The sequence below is a fragment of the Sminthopsis crassicaudata genome, chromosome 3, assembly GCF_048593235.1.
Source record: "Sminthopsis crassicaudata isolate SCR6 chromosome 3, ASM4859323v1, whole genome shotgun sequence".
Taxonomy (NCBI): Eukaryota; Metazoa; Chordata; class Mammalia; order Dasyuromorphia; family Dasyuridae; genus Sminthopsis; species Sminthopsis crassicaudata.
The window spans coordinates 454,347,833-454,368,356 of record NC_133619.1 but is presented as its reverse complement, the minus strand read 5'-3'; the positions used below and the strand labels follow the sequence as shown (position 1 = coordinate 454,368,356).

The 20,524-nt window shown below is 34.9% G+C and overlaps 1 protein-coding gene across 3 annotated transcripts in view; it reads left to right on the top strand.

The window, feature by feature from the left end:
- Positions 1-1,237: 1,237 nt before the first annotated feature.
- The window catches only part of SLC4A10 (solute carrier family 4 member 10), a 357,517-nt gene continuing 338,230 nt past the window's right edge, over positions 1,238-20,524 (top strand). For all 3 annotated transcript variants that reach the window (XM_074303280.1, XM_074303281.1, XM_074303276.1), the window contains exon 1: positions 1,238-1,395. In XM_074303280.1, coding sequence (XP_074159381.1) covers positions 1,348-1,395 — 48 coding nt within the window. In that variant the 5' untranslated portion in view covers positions 1,238-1,347. The remainder of the gene's footprint in view (positions 1,396-20,524) is intronic.

Sequence of the window (20,524 nt, the reverse complement as noted above, 5' to 3'; positions counted from 1 at the left end):
CTGAGGAAAACAGGGCTAAGTGGTTTTTTGCCCAGGGTCACACATCTAGCAAGTGTCTGAGACTGGATTTGAACTCAGATCTTTCATGATTCCAGGTCCTGTGCTCTATCCTCTGTACCACCTAGCTGCCCTTTTCTTATGGTAAGATGTTTTACTTTGCTTTATTTTAATCTGTAAAACATTTGTTTATTTCAGGCTGAAGTTTTCTGATGTTTTACCTTTCCTTTCCCTTTATCACTGGTATAAAGATGGATATTAAAGATCTAAGGTGCTCTAAATGGCTCCATGACAAATCATTCTAGATCCAAAATCATTTGATTTTAAAAAAGTCATCACCAGCTACTCTTCACAAATCAGTTCTTCTCTTTTATTGCAGTGAATTGTTTTGAAAATTTCATGCCACTCATATATTGAGTTAAAGTGCTGTCTTCTATGTCATCTATGAAGGGGAAGCCCAATGAAGTAGATAGTGTGTTGGACTGAATCAAAAAGAACTGGATTCAAATCCTACTTATTACATCATTTAAGCTCTTTATGCTTCAGTCAATTCTATAAGATTCCTTCGGTAAATTATATACTGGTTGAGTTGTCAGTTTATTTGGATGGAATGATTTCTCCATCTTCACAAAAATCACAGAGTATTCAAATATATGCTGGTAACTCATACTTCTACATGCCAAAGTAATTTACCCTGTTTTCCAATTAAAAGATTTATTATTAAGTCTGCTTTAATCTCACTGTTGTGATAAATGAGATATAACTGCAGGTTAGTAAACTTTTGTGACTAAAAAGTGTAAGTTTGGGCAGACATTGGGCAATTATGATTTATAAGTTTGCCTTATCACCTTCTGGAGGTCTCCCAAAATCTAAAGTGGGTACGGTTTCCTTTGAATTTTTTCTCTTTTAAGGTCCCGAATAGAATAATAATTCACCTGATTGATGAAGATAAGGGAGTGAGCCCCAGAATCTCAGCAGCGTTGATGTGAGCCCTCAGCTGGAGCTCTTCAACCCAAGAAGTTAGTACTTTCTCATTTTAGGTCAGATGGCTAAAACCCCAGGGCACCAGTGTTGACAAACGCCCTTTCCTCCAGGCTCCAGGTATGGGCAGGGATACAGGGATTGGGGAAATCTCTTTCACTGGCCCAGGGTTCCAAGGCGTTCAGTGTGAAATCTGGCCAGCAGCCCGAGTGAGTAGGAGCCATGTGACTGTGGTGATTTGGAGTGTTCAAGTGCCTCCTGCTTCAGAGCTACCTGATCCGAATACTAAGCAGAGCGAGCGCTGGGCTCCGTGGAAGACACTGAAGGCACTGCAGAAGAAAGGTGCCTATTCCAGAGGTATCTCAAAACATGGAGATGAAAGAGCAAGGAGCGCAAATGGAGCCGCTGCTACCCACGGTAAGAGACTAGCTGCTGTCAGACTGATTAACCGGGTTTGCAGCAAAACCTGCCAAGCGAGTGGTCTGCTTTAGCTAGGTGCAGAGAGAGTGTGCAGCGCGAGGGGAGGGGGGTGGGGGGGAAGAATCGCTCCATGGCATATGGACGTGGGTCGCCTCCCATCTCGGGGTGACTGGAATGCACGCAGCAGAGCACAGGGGATTTTTTTCCCACCTTCTCAATATGGATGCACCACAGTGAAAATGTCTCATGTTTTGCTGCCGATTGAAGAAAACGGGTAGGTTTTAGCAGCAGGGGCAGCTGTGCGTCTTTCTCTCCCTCTTTCCCAGTGCCTCTGTTCCTGTCTGTCTCTCTGTCTCCTAGACTGTGCAGTGGTGGCGGCATCCCCTGCATCTAAGGGCTTCCCCCCCTTTTAAAATCACACCCCACCTTTGACAATCCCCAACCCATTTTAGTCCCTGGGCAGAAAGGTGAGGAACCTGCTGTTGCTACTCTAAGGAGTCTGCTGCGGCTCCAAAAAATCAAGGGAGAGGAGAAAACAATGTCTTCTCTCTCTTCTCTCTCTCTCTCTCTCTCTCTCTCTCTCTCTCTCTCTCTCTCTCTCTCTCTCTCTCTCTCTCTCTCTCTCTCTCTCTCTCTCTCTCTCTTTCTCTTTCTCTCCCTCTCTTCCTCTCTCCTTCCCTTCCTCCCTCCCCTCTCTCATTTTTCCTCCCTCCCTCCTTCCCTTTCTTTCTCTCTCCTCCTCATCTTGCTGTCCTAAGAGATAGAAAAAGGACTCTCATAGTCTATGGACAAAGAAGGTATGCATTTGGACGCTCACACAGATTTCAGTGTGTAAAAGATCCCTGGCTTGTCACAAATGGAGATAGTCCATCTGTTTAGCCCTGAGTCCAAAGCTGCCTCCCTAGATTGTGTCTATGTTCTGGCTAGCCTTCCCAAGGGCTCCCCCTGAGTCGACCACAAGATGGGTCATAGGTAGCCTCAAGGGATGGGTCCTTAGTCAGTGTCTCATTTCTCAGCTTGGGGCAGCCACATTGCTGTATCCTAGCAGAGAGCTACACTGTATGGATGCATAAGAGGTGCCAAAAGCCCATCTTCTTTCCATTGTGGTGCAGCAGAGCAAAGACCCCTTCCTTTCCTGTACCAAGCCAGTTGGAGGGGCTGTTTCTTAGCACACTGTTATCCTGCTTGATGTCCCCAGCTAGGGACTGGTTGCAAGCAGTCTAGGAGTCAGTTTTCTGCTTTTAACATTCACCAGGAATGGCATAAGAGAGGAGACATATCCTAGGCCACTGTATTTTTCCTTCCTGCTGGGCTCAAGAATATTGAAAGCTTCCTATTTAGACCCCAGAATCTCCTCTGGCAACTGAGCATGCCCAGTTCCCTTCTTAGCAGTCAGTGGAGTTTGGGGCCTTTCTTCTTCTTCTTCTTTTTTTTAAAATACCTACCTTTTTAGTTCTTCCAGGTCTCAGGTTTGGGCAGAGAGGTAGGAAGGATCTGGGGAAAACTAGAGAGTCCTAACAAAAGGAATGAATCTGAAAAGAACAGGGATAGATAGAGTAACTATGTAAAAAGGATAGATGAAAAACATTGATGACTTAGTCTCTATTTCAGAATAAAGGTATCCTTTTGCAGAGTCAGACCTATCCCAAACAAGGAGGATTTACTTTGAGATTTGATTCACACAAGAAAGTCAATTAGACTCTCACTTCATACATTTCACATAAACAAACAAGAGCAACTCTCTGATCTTTCCCTTAAAATTGGACTAGATGCATAGATTGACTTTAGTTACTACTCACAGTATTTAAAGAATATTTGACAGCTCCTATGATTTTTTTCCCCTCACCCTCTGAGATTCCATGATTCTTGAGGATAGGAGCCTATCTTACTTATCTTTGGAAAATATTTGCACATAATACATTACTGTCTCTGGTTTATCGTGGGCAAGTCACTTAACTTTTCTCAGACTTAATTTACTTGTTTGTAATATGAGGTTAGAAAAGCTTTGGTATTTGCCTAATGGGTTGTGAGATTGAATGGAATAATAAATGTAAAGCACTTTACAAATCTCAGTGTACTATGTACATATATGTATATATTATTACTTAATAGGCATGGGATACATACTTGTTGAAGTAATGAATGGAAAGTAGAAGCAGAAGCTTCAAGAAACAGAGTCCTAAGGGGCGCAGTGAATAGATACTGGATCTAGAGTAAGGAAGACCTGAGTTCAAATTCATCCTCAGACATTGACTAGCTGTGTAACCCTCTGCAAATTGGTTAATCTGTTAGCCTCAATTACAATAGCACTTACCTCCCAGAGTGCTTGTTAAATCCAAATAAGATAAAGCACTTAGCGCAGCATCAGGCACATATGTAGCACTATATGTATGTTAGTCATTATTAAAGAAATAGGAAATGCACTCACAGATGGGAGGAGGGGTGAAAGAGATGTAGGGAATTAGTAAAGGCTCAAATAACTATAAGGAAGTTTGACAATTCAGTTGTATAGAAGGGAGCCCGACTTGGTTTAACAGGAACCATACCTGAAAAACAGACAGGGCTTAGGACTCAGAGCTCAAACTAGTGAGACAACCTGGGCTGAGGGGCAATAATTATTGGGTCAAAGCCAAAGGCCAAAAATCAGGTTTTGGAAGTTGGGAGCACTTTGGTTTGGTCTGGACAATGACTTAAAGAAAGAAGAGGGAAAATAAAATGGAATAGCAGGAAGGTAAGCTTGACTAGGACACGGGATCTAAACTAAGCTGGGTGAGTTCAGGGGGAATGGTATTTGAATATCATTGTCAAAATTTTGGAGTGAGCCATTTAAAGATAGTACCATAGGGATGAGGTCTAAATAGTGAGAATGGAGGTGGCGCTGAGGGGTGGGGAGGGCACTTAGCAGTGAGCAGCAGGAAAAAACCCCAGCAGATGGAAAGATTGTTATTTTGATAATAATATTTTGTATTTGAACAGGCTTTTAATTTTGTAATTACTTTCACATTTCTTATATAATCTTTGAGGCAATATTGAGGTAAGTAGCACAGCTTTTATTATCCTTGAAGAGGAAATTGAGGCAGGGAGATTCATTCATTCAACATCCATTTTTTGAGCTTCCACTTATGTTCAAGCCACAGACATAGATGATAGGGATTTGTCTGTGATAAGTCACAGAACTTGTTAGTGACAGAAAAAGAACAAGAACTTAATCTCTTAGACTCAAAATTCAATATTTTTCTCAATACATTCCTTTTCTTCTCAAATTTGAACTCCCAATAGACATTTCAAAAGATCTTTTTTTTTCTACTCTTTTTTCAGCTAAACAATACAAACAAACAAAAAAAAACTTTACTTCTTCTCATTCATCCATTCTTGGGATTTTTCTTGTCCTAATATTTTACCATCTTCACTTTTTGGCCCTACAATCTTGATGGAATGTAGCCAGGTTTTGGAAAAGAATTTTGATAGTAGGAACATGAAGGAATGGATGGAAGATTTGAGTTTTGTTGTAGAAAAACAAGTAACTATGAAGAAACAAAAATAATAATTATCATAAAATGATGGTTATTGAAATGTATGCTGGCCCTTAGGATTGGGAACCAGGTAATATATTGGTACTGCCACTAGTGATAGGTAAGTGGGTCAGTAGAACAGTAGCAAAAGCCTGAGACTGGTGAGGATGAAAAAAGAGGAGTTTGATTTAATCATGGTGAATTTGTAGTGCTAGTAGAAAAATTATTAGTTGAATAGAATTTAGAGTTTAAAGAAAAGAATTTAACCCCTTTCATTTTAAAACTGAGCAATCAGAGGCTTGACAGGGCTACAATACTTGCCTAGGCGAAGTCATAAATGTAATAAATAACCAAGCAGAGATTAGGAGCTATATTCCTTTGAATCTAAGTCTTTACAACTATATCACACACATAAAAAATGTTCAAATGATCTTAGAAAACCCAGGGATGTTATGGAACGAGAAAAATCCAGCAATAGAAACAGAATGGCAACAAGAAATATTATCAGAGGGCACATTAGATTATAAACTTCTCTAGGACAGGGACCACTTTTTTGCCTCTTTGAATCCCCAGTGCTTGAGATAGTGCCTAGCACATAGTAAGAGCTTAATAGATCTTGATTGATTAATTGGATAAACTTCCAAAGAGTAATGGATGCTTTTTCTTTTTTTTTTTTCCTCTCAAATTTAAATACAAAATAAGAAATGGAAAAAAAAATCATTCATTGCCATATGCACAGTAGAACATGAGAGGATTCAAAATAGAAAAATATAGATTCACATTTCAAGAAAGCTTATACAATAAATACTATACACGATGTTCTGAGCTGTCCATCTTATCTTTGCTTCCTTAGAGATTTTCTTTTGTTTTATGCTATGCATTTTTACTTTATTTTTCCTCCTTCCTCTCTGTTCCTCAAGAAGGGTATAATTAAATGTATACACACTCATACACATGTACACATACACACATATATACCCATGTGTATATATCATGAATATGTATGTTGATATATTATATATGTATATATATGTATATATACAATGCATATACACATTCATATACATAGTTATCTCATAAATTTATATATATACATTCATATATGTAAGACCATATTATGAATATCTACCTATCTATCTATTTATCTATCTATCTATCTATCTATCTAACCTCTTTAACCCATTCCCTATGACAGTAAGGTTTCAGCACCACCTACTCTCTTCTTACTAGCTTCTTTAGTATCTATTTTTCCCTTTTTGCCTCATTTGTATGAGATCCTTGATCTCTCCCTACAATTTATATGCACACATACACACATCTTATATACATGCACATGTATATATATATATATATATATATATATATATAATGTATAGCTAAATACATAACATATTTATATATAATGTGTGTATGTGTAGGTAGGGAGAGACAGAGACTGAGAAAACAAGAGGAGAGAGAAGAAAATCGTCCCAATGTACTCAGCTCAGTCCAAGCCTTTCCTCCAAACTACCAAAATAAAAATGACTGTCATAAGCGAATTGATAATATTGTCATATATTATTTTTTATATATTTATATATTTTATATAATTATATATATATATAGTTCTCCATATAAAATAGAATATCACAGGTGTATAACAAAGATATAAACAAAGTATTATACAAGTTCTAAGGTCAATCAAGAATAGAGAAATTATGGCCCAAATTGTAAAGGATGGCTATGATTTCAATAGGTGACAATAGGAATATTTGTGTAGGGTTGGATATTTGTGAATGAATTTTTGTTATATATGAATATATATATGTATATATATATATTCATTTTGCCATGAAGAGATTATTACTTATATATTACATACTTCTTAGTAAACAATTTGACCATATTGAGTCCCTTATAATTGATCTTTAAATGTTTACTTTATATTTCTCCTGGATGTGAATGTGTTGAAATTTTCTTTAAGTTCTGCTATTTTTGTTACAAATATCTTAAAGTCTTTAAGTTAATTAAATGTCTATTTTTATCATTCAGGATTAGATTTAACTTCACTAGGTGTGTTACCCTTGATTGTAACGTCATCTCTATTGCTCTATGAAAATATAGTATTCCAAGATCTACCATTCATCAATGCAATAGTAGCTAGGACTTTTGAAATCCATGATATTTAAATTGTTTGGTTTTTTTTCCTATTGCTTTCAATATTTTCTCCTTAATCTGGGACTTTGAAACTTAGCTATTACATTCCTGTAAGTTTTCCTCTTGGGATCTCTTTCAGGTTGTGATGGGTGGATTTTTTTCTGTTTTTGCTTTGTCTTCTTGTCTTAGGAGATCAATTTTCTTGATAATTTTTTCTAATACTATATCAAAATTCTTTTTTATCATAATTTCAGGTAGTCTGACTATTCCCATATTATGCCTCCTTGATCTGTTCTTCAGATCAGTTGTTTTTCTAATAAGATGTTTCATATTCTCTTCTAGTTTTTTTCTTTTTTTTGGGGGGGGGAGTTAAGTTACTTGCCCAGGATCACACAGTTAGGAAGTGTTAAATTTCTGAGATCAAATTTGAACTCAGATCCTCCTCACTTCTGGGTTGGTGCTCTCTCCACTGCACTACCTAGCTGCCCTCTCTTCTTCTTCTTCTTTTTTTTTTCATTCTTTTTATTTTTAAAAATTATTTCTTTATGTCTTTAAAATATCATTAACTTACTTTTGCCCAAATCTAGTTTTCAAGGAATTAGTTTCTTCCTTATGTTTTTGGCTCTCTATTTCATACAGGCTGACTTTCTTTTCACAATTTTCTTCATTATTTTGGATTGTTCTTTTTTACCTTTTTTTTTTTTTTTTTTTTCTTTCTCCTGAGGCTGGGATTAAGTGAGACTTGCCCAGGGTCACACAGCTAGGGAGTATTAAATGTCTGAGCCCACATTTGAACTCAGGTCCTCCTGAATTCAAGGCTGGTGCTCTATCCACTGCGCCACCTAGCTGCCCCACTTTTTTTACCTATTTTTTTCTTGATTTCTCTTACTTGGTTGTTGAAGTACTTTTTAAGTTCTAAGAAATCTTATTTGTGCATGATGTTTCTTATTGAACAAGCAGAGGCTTTTTTTTTTTTAGTTCCATTATCTTCCTCTGAATATGAACCTTCATCTTCTCTATCCGCATAGTAGTTGTCTATGGTTGAGTTCTTTCTCCTTTGCTCATTTTTATTTTTAATTTTTAGTATTATTTTATTTTTAGCAGCTATTGGTAAGATCAAGTTCTAGTCCTGAAATGGGAAGAATTATGCTCCAAACCTCAGGCCATTCTTACTGTTATTTTTTTGTGACCTCTCCTCTGGTTCAACTTTGGGCTCCTGTATCACAGCTAGAGCCCCCAGTGATGCTGTCTTGATTATGATGTTACCCATTGGGTTCCTCTGGTAGTTACAGACTTCAGCTGTCTTCCCAGGAACTCTACTCCCCTACAAGTGCCCACAGCTAGGAGGGTCCTCGCCCTTCTGCTCCTACACTCACCAGGTGTATGCTAGCTCTTTCTGCTTGGCAGTGGCAGCACAGTCTGGCCAGCACAGCTGAAAGGGCCTTCAATCTTCTCCTTACCTGTCGGACCCTGACAAGGTCCTTGAGATGAAGGTTTCAAAGCCGGGACAATCTCCCAACTCCAGTTGCCCCCCAGGGTTATCGTTTGTGGATTCCAGCTCTGCTGGAGGTGTTTGCACTTCATTCAGGCCTCTGCCCTAGGAAGTCAGTTCTTGCCTGGGGTCTTCTTAGGCTGTTTTGGGAGAACAACTGCTTTACTGTGACTTTTGTTTATTTCTGCTACTCTGTACTCCTCTTGAGGTAATGTTCTGTCTTTTTTCTGTGGACAAAATTGAAGAGATGAAAGTTGTCTGACTTACTCTGCAATCGTCCCAGAATTCTCTCCCATGAAAGCTTTTTCAACTGAAAGAATAATGGAGGCAAAGGGATCTTGTGAAAACTCTTCATCATGCCTTGGAGCAAATGATCTCCAAAGGACTGTTCCTATCAACTGATGACTCTCCTCAGAGAATATCACACACATATATGTACATATGTATATAAACATCTATAAACATATATCTTGAGATATACATGTGCAAAGCATACTTATATGTACACATGAGTATACATGTATAATTTTCTTGATAAACAAAGTTGTGTGTTTTTATGTGCGTGCATGTATATATATATATATATATATATACATGCATCTAAACATAGATGTTTCTCAAGGAATGTATTTCTACATGTATAGATATATGTATTATGTTTATAAATATGTAAGTATATATGTTTATATGTATGTGTGTGCATAAGCACCTCAATAATTGCATTTATATATGTATAGGTGCATATGTGTATGTATATATACATGCATATATAAAATATATATAAGCATTTGTGATAAAATATTAGTGTATTGTTTATATACATATGCACATATGTAAACAGGAGGCCTACAAATATATCTCTCTCCTTTCCTATCCTGTTTGTCAACTATTGCTTCTATGATACCATGGATGAGACTACTCCTTGTTGGGGGTACTATTTGTGACCCATCTTGTCTGACAAAATACAACTTTGTTGTTGCTTCTTTGCCTGCAGAACTGTGTTGTATCCAGAGCAAAATCTGAACTGTATTTTAATAGTTGTTGATCATCCTCAAGAATGCACCCAGCAATCCCTTCCATAAGATATGTTTCAGCAATAAGAGTAACTGTATCATTTTTGTAAATATGTTTTGAGAGACAATATGGAGTGAAGGTTAGGAAACTGGACTTAGGAATCAAAAACACTAATATACACTAGCTGTGTAATGCCAGACTAACTCAACCTTTTTGTGTCTATATAGTTAGAGGAGTAGCAGCAATGATTTATACCAATGAATGGAATTTCCACACTTATAATAAAAAAGCCTAGGGGAGAAAGGGATGAATTAGTAATTTTTCATTATGAAAATATGTATGTATTTGCTGCATCCCTTCAAGTAATTGAGATTGAATCCTTATTTTCACATAGCTATTCCATCTAACAAATATTATGAGGACCTAATTGAGTAAAGCATTATTTTAGGCTCTTTCGAGTTACAAAGATTAATGAAATATTGCCTCTCAGACCTTAACCATTTACAATATAGATGGTACAATTCCCCGAATGAAATAGAAATTAGAATATCACAGCTATACAACAAAGTTATAAACAAAGTAATCCAAAGTTCTAAGGGGAGGGGAAGATAGAGAAATTATAACTCAAGGAAGAAGTGAAAATAGAACCAAGTTGTAAAGAATGGTTAAGATTTTAATAGGTGACTGTTGGAATATTTGGGTGGGGGTGGATATTTGTGAATGGATTTTTGTTTTGCAATGAAGAGATGATTCTATTACATACAACAGATTTATATTCTATAGAATTCAGTATAATGTAGACTCATTTTGAACCCAATCCAAAGGAGTTTAGTTATTGAGAAACCCCAAAGATCTTTTTAATGGATGTCTCATCCATAAGGCTATCATGAAACATCAATCCAGGGGACAGTGTTATAGCCAGGAGCTGGTGGTGTACTTAAAAAAAAAACCTAACTGTAGGGGGTTAACAGTATAGTTTAACAGAACATCACCTATTTCTCACATAGAATAGAAGGAAATGGAAAAGGCATTTACTAGGCTTTACTATGTGTCATGCACTGTGTTAAACACCAGAACTGCAAGTAGAGATTTGAGACAGTCCTTGCTCTCAGAGCTCACATTCTAATTAAAGAAGGCAACACATATGGAAGAGTTCAGTTGCACCTTCCAAGTGTTAGAAATATAAACCTGGATTTAAGATAAGAGCTGATTGGCTGATGATATCATACTTTTAAAAAAAATTGTGAAATGAGATTTGAAAAATCTATACTCTAATGTTAGAAAAAATGCCAAGAAGATCAAAGAGCCAAAAAGCAATGAAAATAACTTATTTTATTTGTGAATTTTGTTTTTATGATTTAACTTTTATTGATAATTTTAATATGTCATACTTAAATATTTTTTCAAGCCTGAATTATAAACATATTAAAAAGTTTAAATAACATTAACCTATTTGCTGTATATCCATGTGGTACATAGGAAATAAAATTTAATTGAACAAAAAGTTATTCAATTAAGCAATTATTTAGTGACAATTCTATGCAAGAGACTATAATGAGCCTTCTTTCCCCCTTTTCCTCCATAATTGATTACTCTTTGTAAATCCAACAAAATTAACATATATTCCTGCACTGGTTGGTTAGAAACTGTATACCAGAATACCAGAAATGGATTAATTTTACAAAAGTGTGTTTTAAAAAAAAACAACAATTTTTCAGCGACTACATATAAATTATATAGGACAAATTAAGGAGTAAATGGTGGCCTTTACTATGAAGATGTTTTAATATCTCAGCATTGGTCTAGAGTGCTCAGGTAAGTAATATAATATGAGAAAAGATTAGAGTGTTAATAGATAAGTGTACTAGTTTATACTCTATAACTAATCAGCAGGGGTATCTTTAAGAAGTCATTTGATATTTCTGGGTCCCAATTTCCTCTGCTATAAAATTAGGGATTAGATTTGGTGACCTCTAAAAGCCCCTTCTCGTTTTGAATCTCTGATTTTTTTTGTACTATAATTACTAGCTAGAACTCTTCAAGTTGGTGAATTTGGTGATGGATTGAGGGCAGATTAAAGTATTCTTTCTTTCTTTGAAAAAATAAATACCAGCTAATAAAGAAATTTGTTTTGCATGACTATGTATTGAGTTTTGTATTTCTTTTCTTCTCATTAGGTGGGGAAAGAGGAGGAGAATTTGGAATTGAATATAATATATTTTTAAAAGTCTCTACTTTTAAAAGAAAATAATATTTTAAAATAAATTTAAATTATTTTTTAGATTTGTTAACTATATTGCAATTGGTTTTCTTGGTATTTCTATACATTGTATTTCATGCATTTAAAAGAATTCCTCTGAGAAAGAGTCCAAAGGCTTCCCTAGAGTGCCAAAGGAGTCTATGACAGAAAAATGATTTATTGAGAACCCTGATTTATTGAGAGCTCTACCTTTGATGCACTCTGGATGTTACTATAGACAAGTTATTTAAATTTCTAAATGTTCCACATAGTTCTCAAAGACTAGATATTACAGATCAGTATGGCAATCTATTTTAGTGGAGGGAGGGTCCATATTAATGGGAGTTGTTCATAGTTATGGATCCAAAAAAATAAGGAAGCAAAAAACCCCCCATAAAATAGCATCAAAACAATATCATCTCCTGGGATGTGACTATGGGCTCAAATCTGGCATGTGTGAAGTAAATTTTTCCCTCTTGGGATAATAAATGATTCCCTTAAATAATTTAATTATACAGGGAATACTTTACAATACAATCTGAGCATTTACTTCACCTGACTTATTTGGAATCAGGCTGTATATAAAACCAAATTAAGAATTTAAAAATTAGGTCAATTTAATGATGGACCATATTATTACTTTTTCAGTTCGATTTCAGAGAAATTGATTCAGATTGTAGAAGCAGGGGAACTGGGGGTTATATGGAACTAATTTTCTCTCTCCTGAAGAGTAGGCTTCCTTCAGTGGCTTCACACGTGTGGTGGTAGGTGGGAGGAAAAGGATAAGAAAGGATGGTTTTAGTATCTATTAGTAAGGTTGTTTTCCTTATGAAAAATAGCTAAACGTAGGAACCATTTTTAAAAGCTTTTAAAGGTTTTGACTTTATTTTTGTAGTAAGAATTGTTTAAATAATGGGAGAAAAAATGCATACCTTTCAGGAACATATTGTCCGTTTAAATTGGAATGGTCCTTATAGCTCATATAGTTCATCTCCCTAATTTTATATATGAAGAAATCAAGATACAAAGTAGGTAGGTGACTTATGTCAATTCACCCTGCTAATTAATGGGGCTACACAGAACTCAATAACAAACCACTTCAGTATCTTTCATGCAAAAACCCCAAATAGGGTCATGAAGAGTCAAATATGACTGAAAAACGACTGAACAATAGAGAACTCAAGTTTCCTAATAACAAGTCTGGTGCCTTTTTAATGACACTAGTCTTCTCCAATATGCAGTAAGAAGGATACAACTGTTTTTGGAAAATATAAAGAATAATTGACAATGTAAAGAATTAGTCTTTTTCTTTTCATGTGAGAAAAGCTAGAGGTTATTTTACCTGAAGATACGATTTCCTTAAAACCAATTCCATATAGATTTACTTGGACCCAACAGAGGGCCTCTACCTCCTTTTCCCTTCCTTCCCTCCTCAAAAGAAGAGAAAGAAATCAGAGAGAGAATAAATAAAAATTGTATTAAGTATAAAGCCTGAACCTGTGATTTCATTGGTATAAGGAACTCCTGCAATGGAAACTCCCCTACCAAAGCAGGTCAACAACGTTTTTGAAACTGCATTTTGGTAGTTGGTTAAATTGATTAATTCTAATGTAAATAGAGCAATATAATTTGCTTATCTTTATTTCTTTTCCTTTCTGAAAAGGAAAGAGAGGTGGAATTTTGGCAAGAGTTTCTTCTCAGTCCTTTGTCAGTGGGACTTGAGGGGCTTTTACTTTTCACTGGATTAATTTGTTCCTGTATCTATTCACATTCTGGGAACCCAAAGTCATCAAAGATCAAGCTTGTTGCCAGTTGATTGAGCTTACAACTTGTCCATTGATGATATAACTTGTTAACTCCAATACAATGTGCTGGTCTCCTTAGCAAGTGCTATTGCTTATGACTAGGACTGTGAAGTAGCCACAGGGAGCTCAATCCTTGAGTTCCCGAGTTTCTGTTTGGAAGAAGGCTCCTAACTCTCTTTTCCAAGGCATTTCTCAGAGTAGCTACAGAGAGTTGTAGTCTGAAAATCATTGGGGAACCCTATCTTGGCCACTTGCCACTAGAGAGGTTCTAGGGTTTCCTTGGGACATGGAGATTCATCCACTTATGGTAAGATTTAGGATTGAGGATTGTGTTGGAAAGTTTCAGACTGTATGGTGATATAACTGACTTACAAATTCCCTATAGTTGCATATCTGTGGGATAAGTCAGCAGGGGAGGCCTTGCAAATTATATTACCAGGTTCCATTAAGTAAGTTCAAGAAAAGAGGATTTTTCCACTGCATATAAAATATATCTGGTTGCTAGAGTAACCTCAAGTTGCATTTGGAATTCTGCTTGTCCTTGCTAATCCCAATAAACTAAAGCTATTCACAGTAAGAAGTTTCTCTTTGACCTTTTTTTTTTTTTTTTTTTTTTTTTTTTTATTAAAGGAATTGGACCTCAGATATACAAAGTTAAGGGTGTGATTAAAAAATAGAGACTTAAGAGATCTTGTTCACAGCATTTTTTCCTGGATGTTCCATGGGTGCTTTTAAAAGCTATGTTATGATTTGTCCACTGCTTTACAAGAATCTATTTCCAGGGACTGGGAATAGAAAAGTATATTATTATTATTATTATTTAGAAATTATTTATTCTGCCTTCTAAGTCGGAGAAAGCAATTTTTCTCACTAACTAAATCTAGTTGGAATCAAAGGACATTATAAATGGAAGGAATCTATGGTTCTTTGGAGAACATCAAAACTGCCTTTAGGCCAGAACTATTTGGATCAGCTGTGTTTTCAGAATAAGGGGTGCTGTGGGATAGTAGAATCAATTTTAAAAAAATTCATTAAAAATCAACAATGTGCTGAGGATATAAAGACAGAAATGAGACAGTCCCTATCTTCAAGAACATTTTAGTAGAGAGATGTAAAACCTGAAAAGAATGGAAGATGGAAATGGTAGTTTTAATCTAAGTAGTCTCAGGATTGTGAGTGGAGTATAGGGTCATGTTCTTTATAGTAGTAATGTAGTAATTTTTTTCCTAGAATAAAAAGTTGAAAAGTGGGGGAAGAGAATTAGGAGTTACTGAAAGGATAGACTCCAGTGTCCTCATGGCTAACTATCTGAGATGTGAAGCATGATTTGAAGACAGATATAACTGACAATATGATCAAAATTCTATGCTATTTTGGTGTTTTCTTGGATTAAAATTCATTTTAGATGAAAACATATGTTCTCAAACTTATATCTAATTCATTCATTCTCTCCCTCTCCCAGTGGTAGAATGTATTGAGTTGATAATAGTCTAGAACAATTGTGAATTGTGACTCTATATGGGATCATGTAACTGAATGTGAGGGTTGTGAAAAATTTGGCAACAATTAAAGGTATCAAATATTCTGCTAAGATTTAATTCTTTATGTAGAAATACATGAGCACATGTATCTTATTAGTATGCATTCATCTTTAATAAATGGTAAAATTATATATATATACATATATATTAAAGAATTGTTTTAAAATAAATTATTTATTATTTTTTGTCAGTAAATATTTGATTTGTATACCTATTATGTATAACTATATATTGGGGGTACCATCAAAATTTCTTGGGCAAAAAAGAATTACAAGTGGAAAAAATTTAAGAAAGCTTAGAACAAAAAAGTTTCACTTGAACACATTTTATTTTATAGAATTGTTCACTCACTTAATAGTTTATTGATGAATGTGAGACAAGTAATTTTGTAAAGTTTAGTGAAAATAAAGAATCTAGGTTTAATGTCAAAGAAAGAGAATTTCCTTGCACCCCTCCATTTTTCATATCATCCCTTAGGAGAACTAATTTTCACTAAAACAAAAACAAAAATGTACAACTTTTGTAGTAATGATAAACTAAAATCTATGTCTATAAAAACATTTAATGCATCTTAATTCCCTTACCTAATTTAAAGTTTGCAGTTTGTCACTTTCAATTTATATTTTCTGCATTACTTGATAACTGCTTGCATGCATATTTAACACAAATTAAGTATTGAAGCTTTCAAGAACAAGTCCTAGTCCCAGGACACTTTTCTATTGGTGTCAGCAAGATGTATTAAAATAGCTACTCCTGAACTGCTATTTTAAGTTTTTTCCTACCTTCTCATTGACAATAAAGATCATTCATTCCTTTAAGCATAGTTCTGCAAATGAGTCATGGCTTCTCCCTATAACAAAAGCCAGTATTAAGCTGTCAAGGCTAGGATCGGTGATAGGGCATATGATTTTCCCTTATTCAGCTCAGCTAATTCTTAAGAATAACTTCTCTTTATTCTTTATCAATGGCTGCATCTATGCTGGGAAACCCAATTCTTATTCTAGAAGTTTGTTTTAGGGAGGGTAGGAACTAGCGTTTATTAAGTACTTGCTATGTTCCAGGCACTGTGATAAGCATTTTACAAAGATTCAATCCTCACAAAAACTCTATAAGGTAAATGTTGTTATGATCTACATTTTACAGTTGAGGAAACTGAGGCAGTCAAAGATTAAGTGATTTGCCCAGGGTCACACAGCAAGTGTCTGAAGTTCCATTTGAACTTGGGTCTTCCTGACTCCAGTCCTAATATTCTCCTTACTGGGCGAAATAATCTAAATTAGTAGAGGGAGGACCAATGGCCAAACACATAGAAAGAAGGAGGAAGGGCAGGTGTACTGCCACAAAACTTCCTCATGGGAGAATAAGGGACAGAAATAGAAAGTGCAGGGAGTTTTGAGGCTAGTAAGATTAGGCTGCCCCCAAATGAGGATTCCTAATGAGTAATTTGTCACTAACTTGAACAAGAGGCTGGATGACCAGTGCTCAGGGACATAGCAGAGAAAGTTCTTGTATGGGAAGGGAAGTTGGAATAGATAATGTGCAAGATGCATTTTCTAAGTTTCTAGTCTAAAAAGTCAAGAAGACAATAATTTGTTTTGGCAAAATCACCTTCATTAATTTTGACATACTTATGGGAAGGGAAATAATATTAAAATTTTGAAAAGAATGACATAATAATTAAATGCTTTTTAAAATAAAGTTGCTTTGTAAATATAATGACACTTCTTTCCCAGTAATGGCCAAAGTGTTATAGGAGCATAAACAGAAGCTACAATAGTCATTCATCTAGAGTGTAGTCAAAGCTGTAGTTAGGATTATTCAGCTAGGGCCTTTCCCCTGGCCTAGAAAGTCATCTATCACAGCATTTACAACTCTTGGGCTCTCAACTGTTTAATAACAAATTATTTTCAGCATCTAGCAAGAATAATGAGTAAGTAATTTCCAAGACCTTCTTTTTTTCTTAATGGACACTTCCCAGGTGACCTCCTCCCTGATCTTCTTCAACCCTCTTGTTTTACACTTGTCTCAGGTGCAAAGATGACAGGTTAAAGACCTAACTGTAGTTGAATCTTTAGAAAAAAATTCTGACCTTCAAAATAAATCTTTCCAAATCCTCCCAGTATTTCATTCTTTTTTTTTCTGGAAACAAATTTACTTTAAGGTATTCTCCAATGGCTAATAATTAAAACCTGTGAATAAATGATAATGTTATGGAAGATCAACCACCAAATAACTATGTCAAATAGGTGTTATACGGAAAAGGTCTGGTGCACATCAAGTACCAGGTAGAATACACACACACATATACATATACATACATATACACACACACACACACACACGTGTTATGTCTGCATATTATACGGCATGGATCATGATTGCTCTTAGGCCAACACAAGCCAAATTACATTGTTCCAATAAAGCTGTCAATTTTTGGTTGAAGTGCAAGCTCCTCTACATCCAAGCTTACCCCAGCTCTTATGATGTGTTCATGGATGGGTCTGATTAAAAAATGTAGAAAAATATGGGGCTGGCAAAGATAATCTGCAAGTTAAATGGAAGAAATATCAGATGAGAGACTGGTTATGTGAATACTAGTCCTAAGTCTTTTACTATTTGTCTGATCATCATTTTCCCACTGATATCATCTAAAATAATTTTTAGAGAAACTCTTAAAATGTTACTTGAGAAAATTCCAGGAGACAAAGATTTTTAACTCTTATTTTTAAAATGAGGATTAGAAAAAAAGAATTTGTTTGATTCTGTAATACTCACTTGGATTTAACATTTATTATTTTCAAATTTTAGTAATCTATATGTATACACCTGTCCTCTTTCTAACTAGATTGTAAACTGTATTGAATATATATCTTTGTATTTCTCATAGAACCTAGTATATAATGTATTACCTATAGTCATTTATAGATTTGTGATTAATTAATCAGTGAAAGGATAGTTTAACAATTTTCTCAATGGTTACAAATATGGCATATCAGGAATAAGGAGACCTGGGTCTGATACTTTTTTTGAAATCTTGACAAGTCAATTAGTCTCTCTAAGCTTCAGTTTCTGCCTTTATAAAGAGAAAATGATGCCTTTTAACCACCTGTTCCAGATGGTTATTGAGAGAAAAGCACTTTCTGAATGTTAAGGTAATATATAGATGTGACCTAGTATGCTTCATTTGTTTCCTCTATTGGATAGAAGAAGGATATTTACCTTTGATTTCATTATCTAAAGCACTCTCAATTAAGGAAACTTTTTGTGCCAACATAGGTCAGCACTTTCTCTGCAACTTAGAGTCTTAAGAAAGTTGACTAGAGCATTGAGGAGTTAAGTGAATTCCAGGGAATCACAGCCATTATGTGCCCCCAGAAAAACTTGAATGCATATCTTCATGATCTTAAGACAAAATTTCTATCCAACTACCTCTCGTTAAATTTATCCATTCAATCTCATTGTAATTAAATGCTATTTCTCCCATAGTTTTCTTTGATTCAGTTGACATGGAAGTATGAATATAGCAGTTATATAACCTGGTACACTTTAGGAATATAATATTTACTAACCACTTCTCTTTGCCCCTTTTCTGTCTTTCTTCCTCTAAATTCCTCTTGGCTGGAAACCAGAAAGTCTGCTTTCCTATGAAGCAGACTTTATTTTACATCACAGTTTAGAAGAAACATTGAGCTATAGCACCTCTTTGAAAAATTCTGCAATTCCGTTCTCCTGACTTAAGGTGTTATTGAAATGGAGCACAAAATAGTTACAGACTTGTCTCTTGTGCAAGTAGCTCCCTTGCATGTGTGAAGGTGAGAAGTTGTGAAACTCCCACCTGGTCACTAGGGTATGCATTGATTCCTGCTTCTGGGAGTGCAAATTGGCAATTTCTGTTGGATAAAAACTGATATACTTCTTTCCTACTTCTGGTTTCCTGAAAAACACATGTCTCCATTTTCTTTTTATGAGTTAGGTTGAGGGGCTAATGAGCTGTTTGTTCTGGTGTGCCATGAACTATATCTTTCAGCCTGTTTATTGGTAGGCTACAGAAGATCACATGGAAACAATTTTAAACATACAGTATTTTGATTTCTAGTATACCTTGGGAGAAAGGGATTCTCATTGTTCTTGAACCATTATTCACAAGATCACCTTCTAAAATACTTTCCATTTGTAGTCACACCCATGTTTATTGTTTTTAATTCTTATTGTTCTTATTGTTGTTCTTAATATTATTTATATTATATTATTGTTCATAAGTTCTCACAGAAATAATTCCAGTGATAATAATAATAAGAGCAATAATATTAAGATTTTCAAAGAACTTTTAATCTTATCTCATAATAAGTTTGATAGCTTGATGATTGTGTGTTAGCATCTTTGAATATTTTAGGAATGATTTAATATAACACAAAAGTATTAATGCCACATCATCAGTGCATTTTAATTTTTAACAAGTACCTATGGAGTTTTCTTATTCACTGAGTTCTGGACATGATATTTACTTACATTTGGTTAATTTACATTGGTTGATTTTTAAATTACTTAAAAAGAAATAAAAGAACTAAATAACAAATAGTTGCCTTTTTGTTTTTTTACCAAATTACTTTTAATCCCCTACAAGTTTTGTTTAATAACTCTTATAAAGGTTTTTGTCCTTTCACTCTTTTTTCCATTTACTTTAGTATAGAGCAAGGGAAAGACTTGAGTTTAAATCCCAGTTCTACCACTCACTCAAACTTTCTGTGATGCTGTTTTCTCATTGATAAAAGTAGCAAAGTAGACCAGATGACTTGTAAAGTTTAATCCAGCCCTAGATTTATGTTTCTTTGATCTTATTGCTATAATTTTCAAGGAGCCAAAGGCATTGATTTAGCTACATGGGTGACCATAGCATCATAGATTTAGAGATATTTAGTGGTCTAGAAAAAGGCTATGTATAATTAATTGCTTCCTAAGAAGGAGAATAAATGTAGACAATAGAAGATAAAAAAATTTGTTCCCAGAAATCAGTTTCTCTCTTAATTTCTAACCTAGATTTAGTATTTTAAAATAAATTAAATTTACTCTAAAACTAAATTTTTATGTTAATAAGTTTCTCATCCTAAGTTTCAGTTTTACTTTGGGTCTTTTACATTTTTAATGTCACTTTTTTGTTCCAGATTTCCATAGCTCCCTCCACCATGGCAGATTTATAACTTTGCTGCAAATTATAGTCTTAGAAAATTGCCTAGGATGCTGAGAATTTAAGTGAGTTGACTAGGATCACACAGCTAATATATGTCAGAGGTGAAACTTGAGCTCATGTCTATTAATACTAAGATGGCCTTTTTTTTTGGAAAACATGATTTCCTGTTTTCTTTTTTCCTTGGGGGAGTTATAGACTA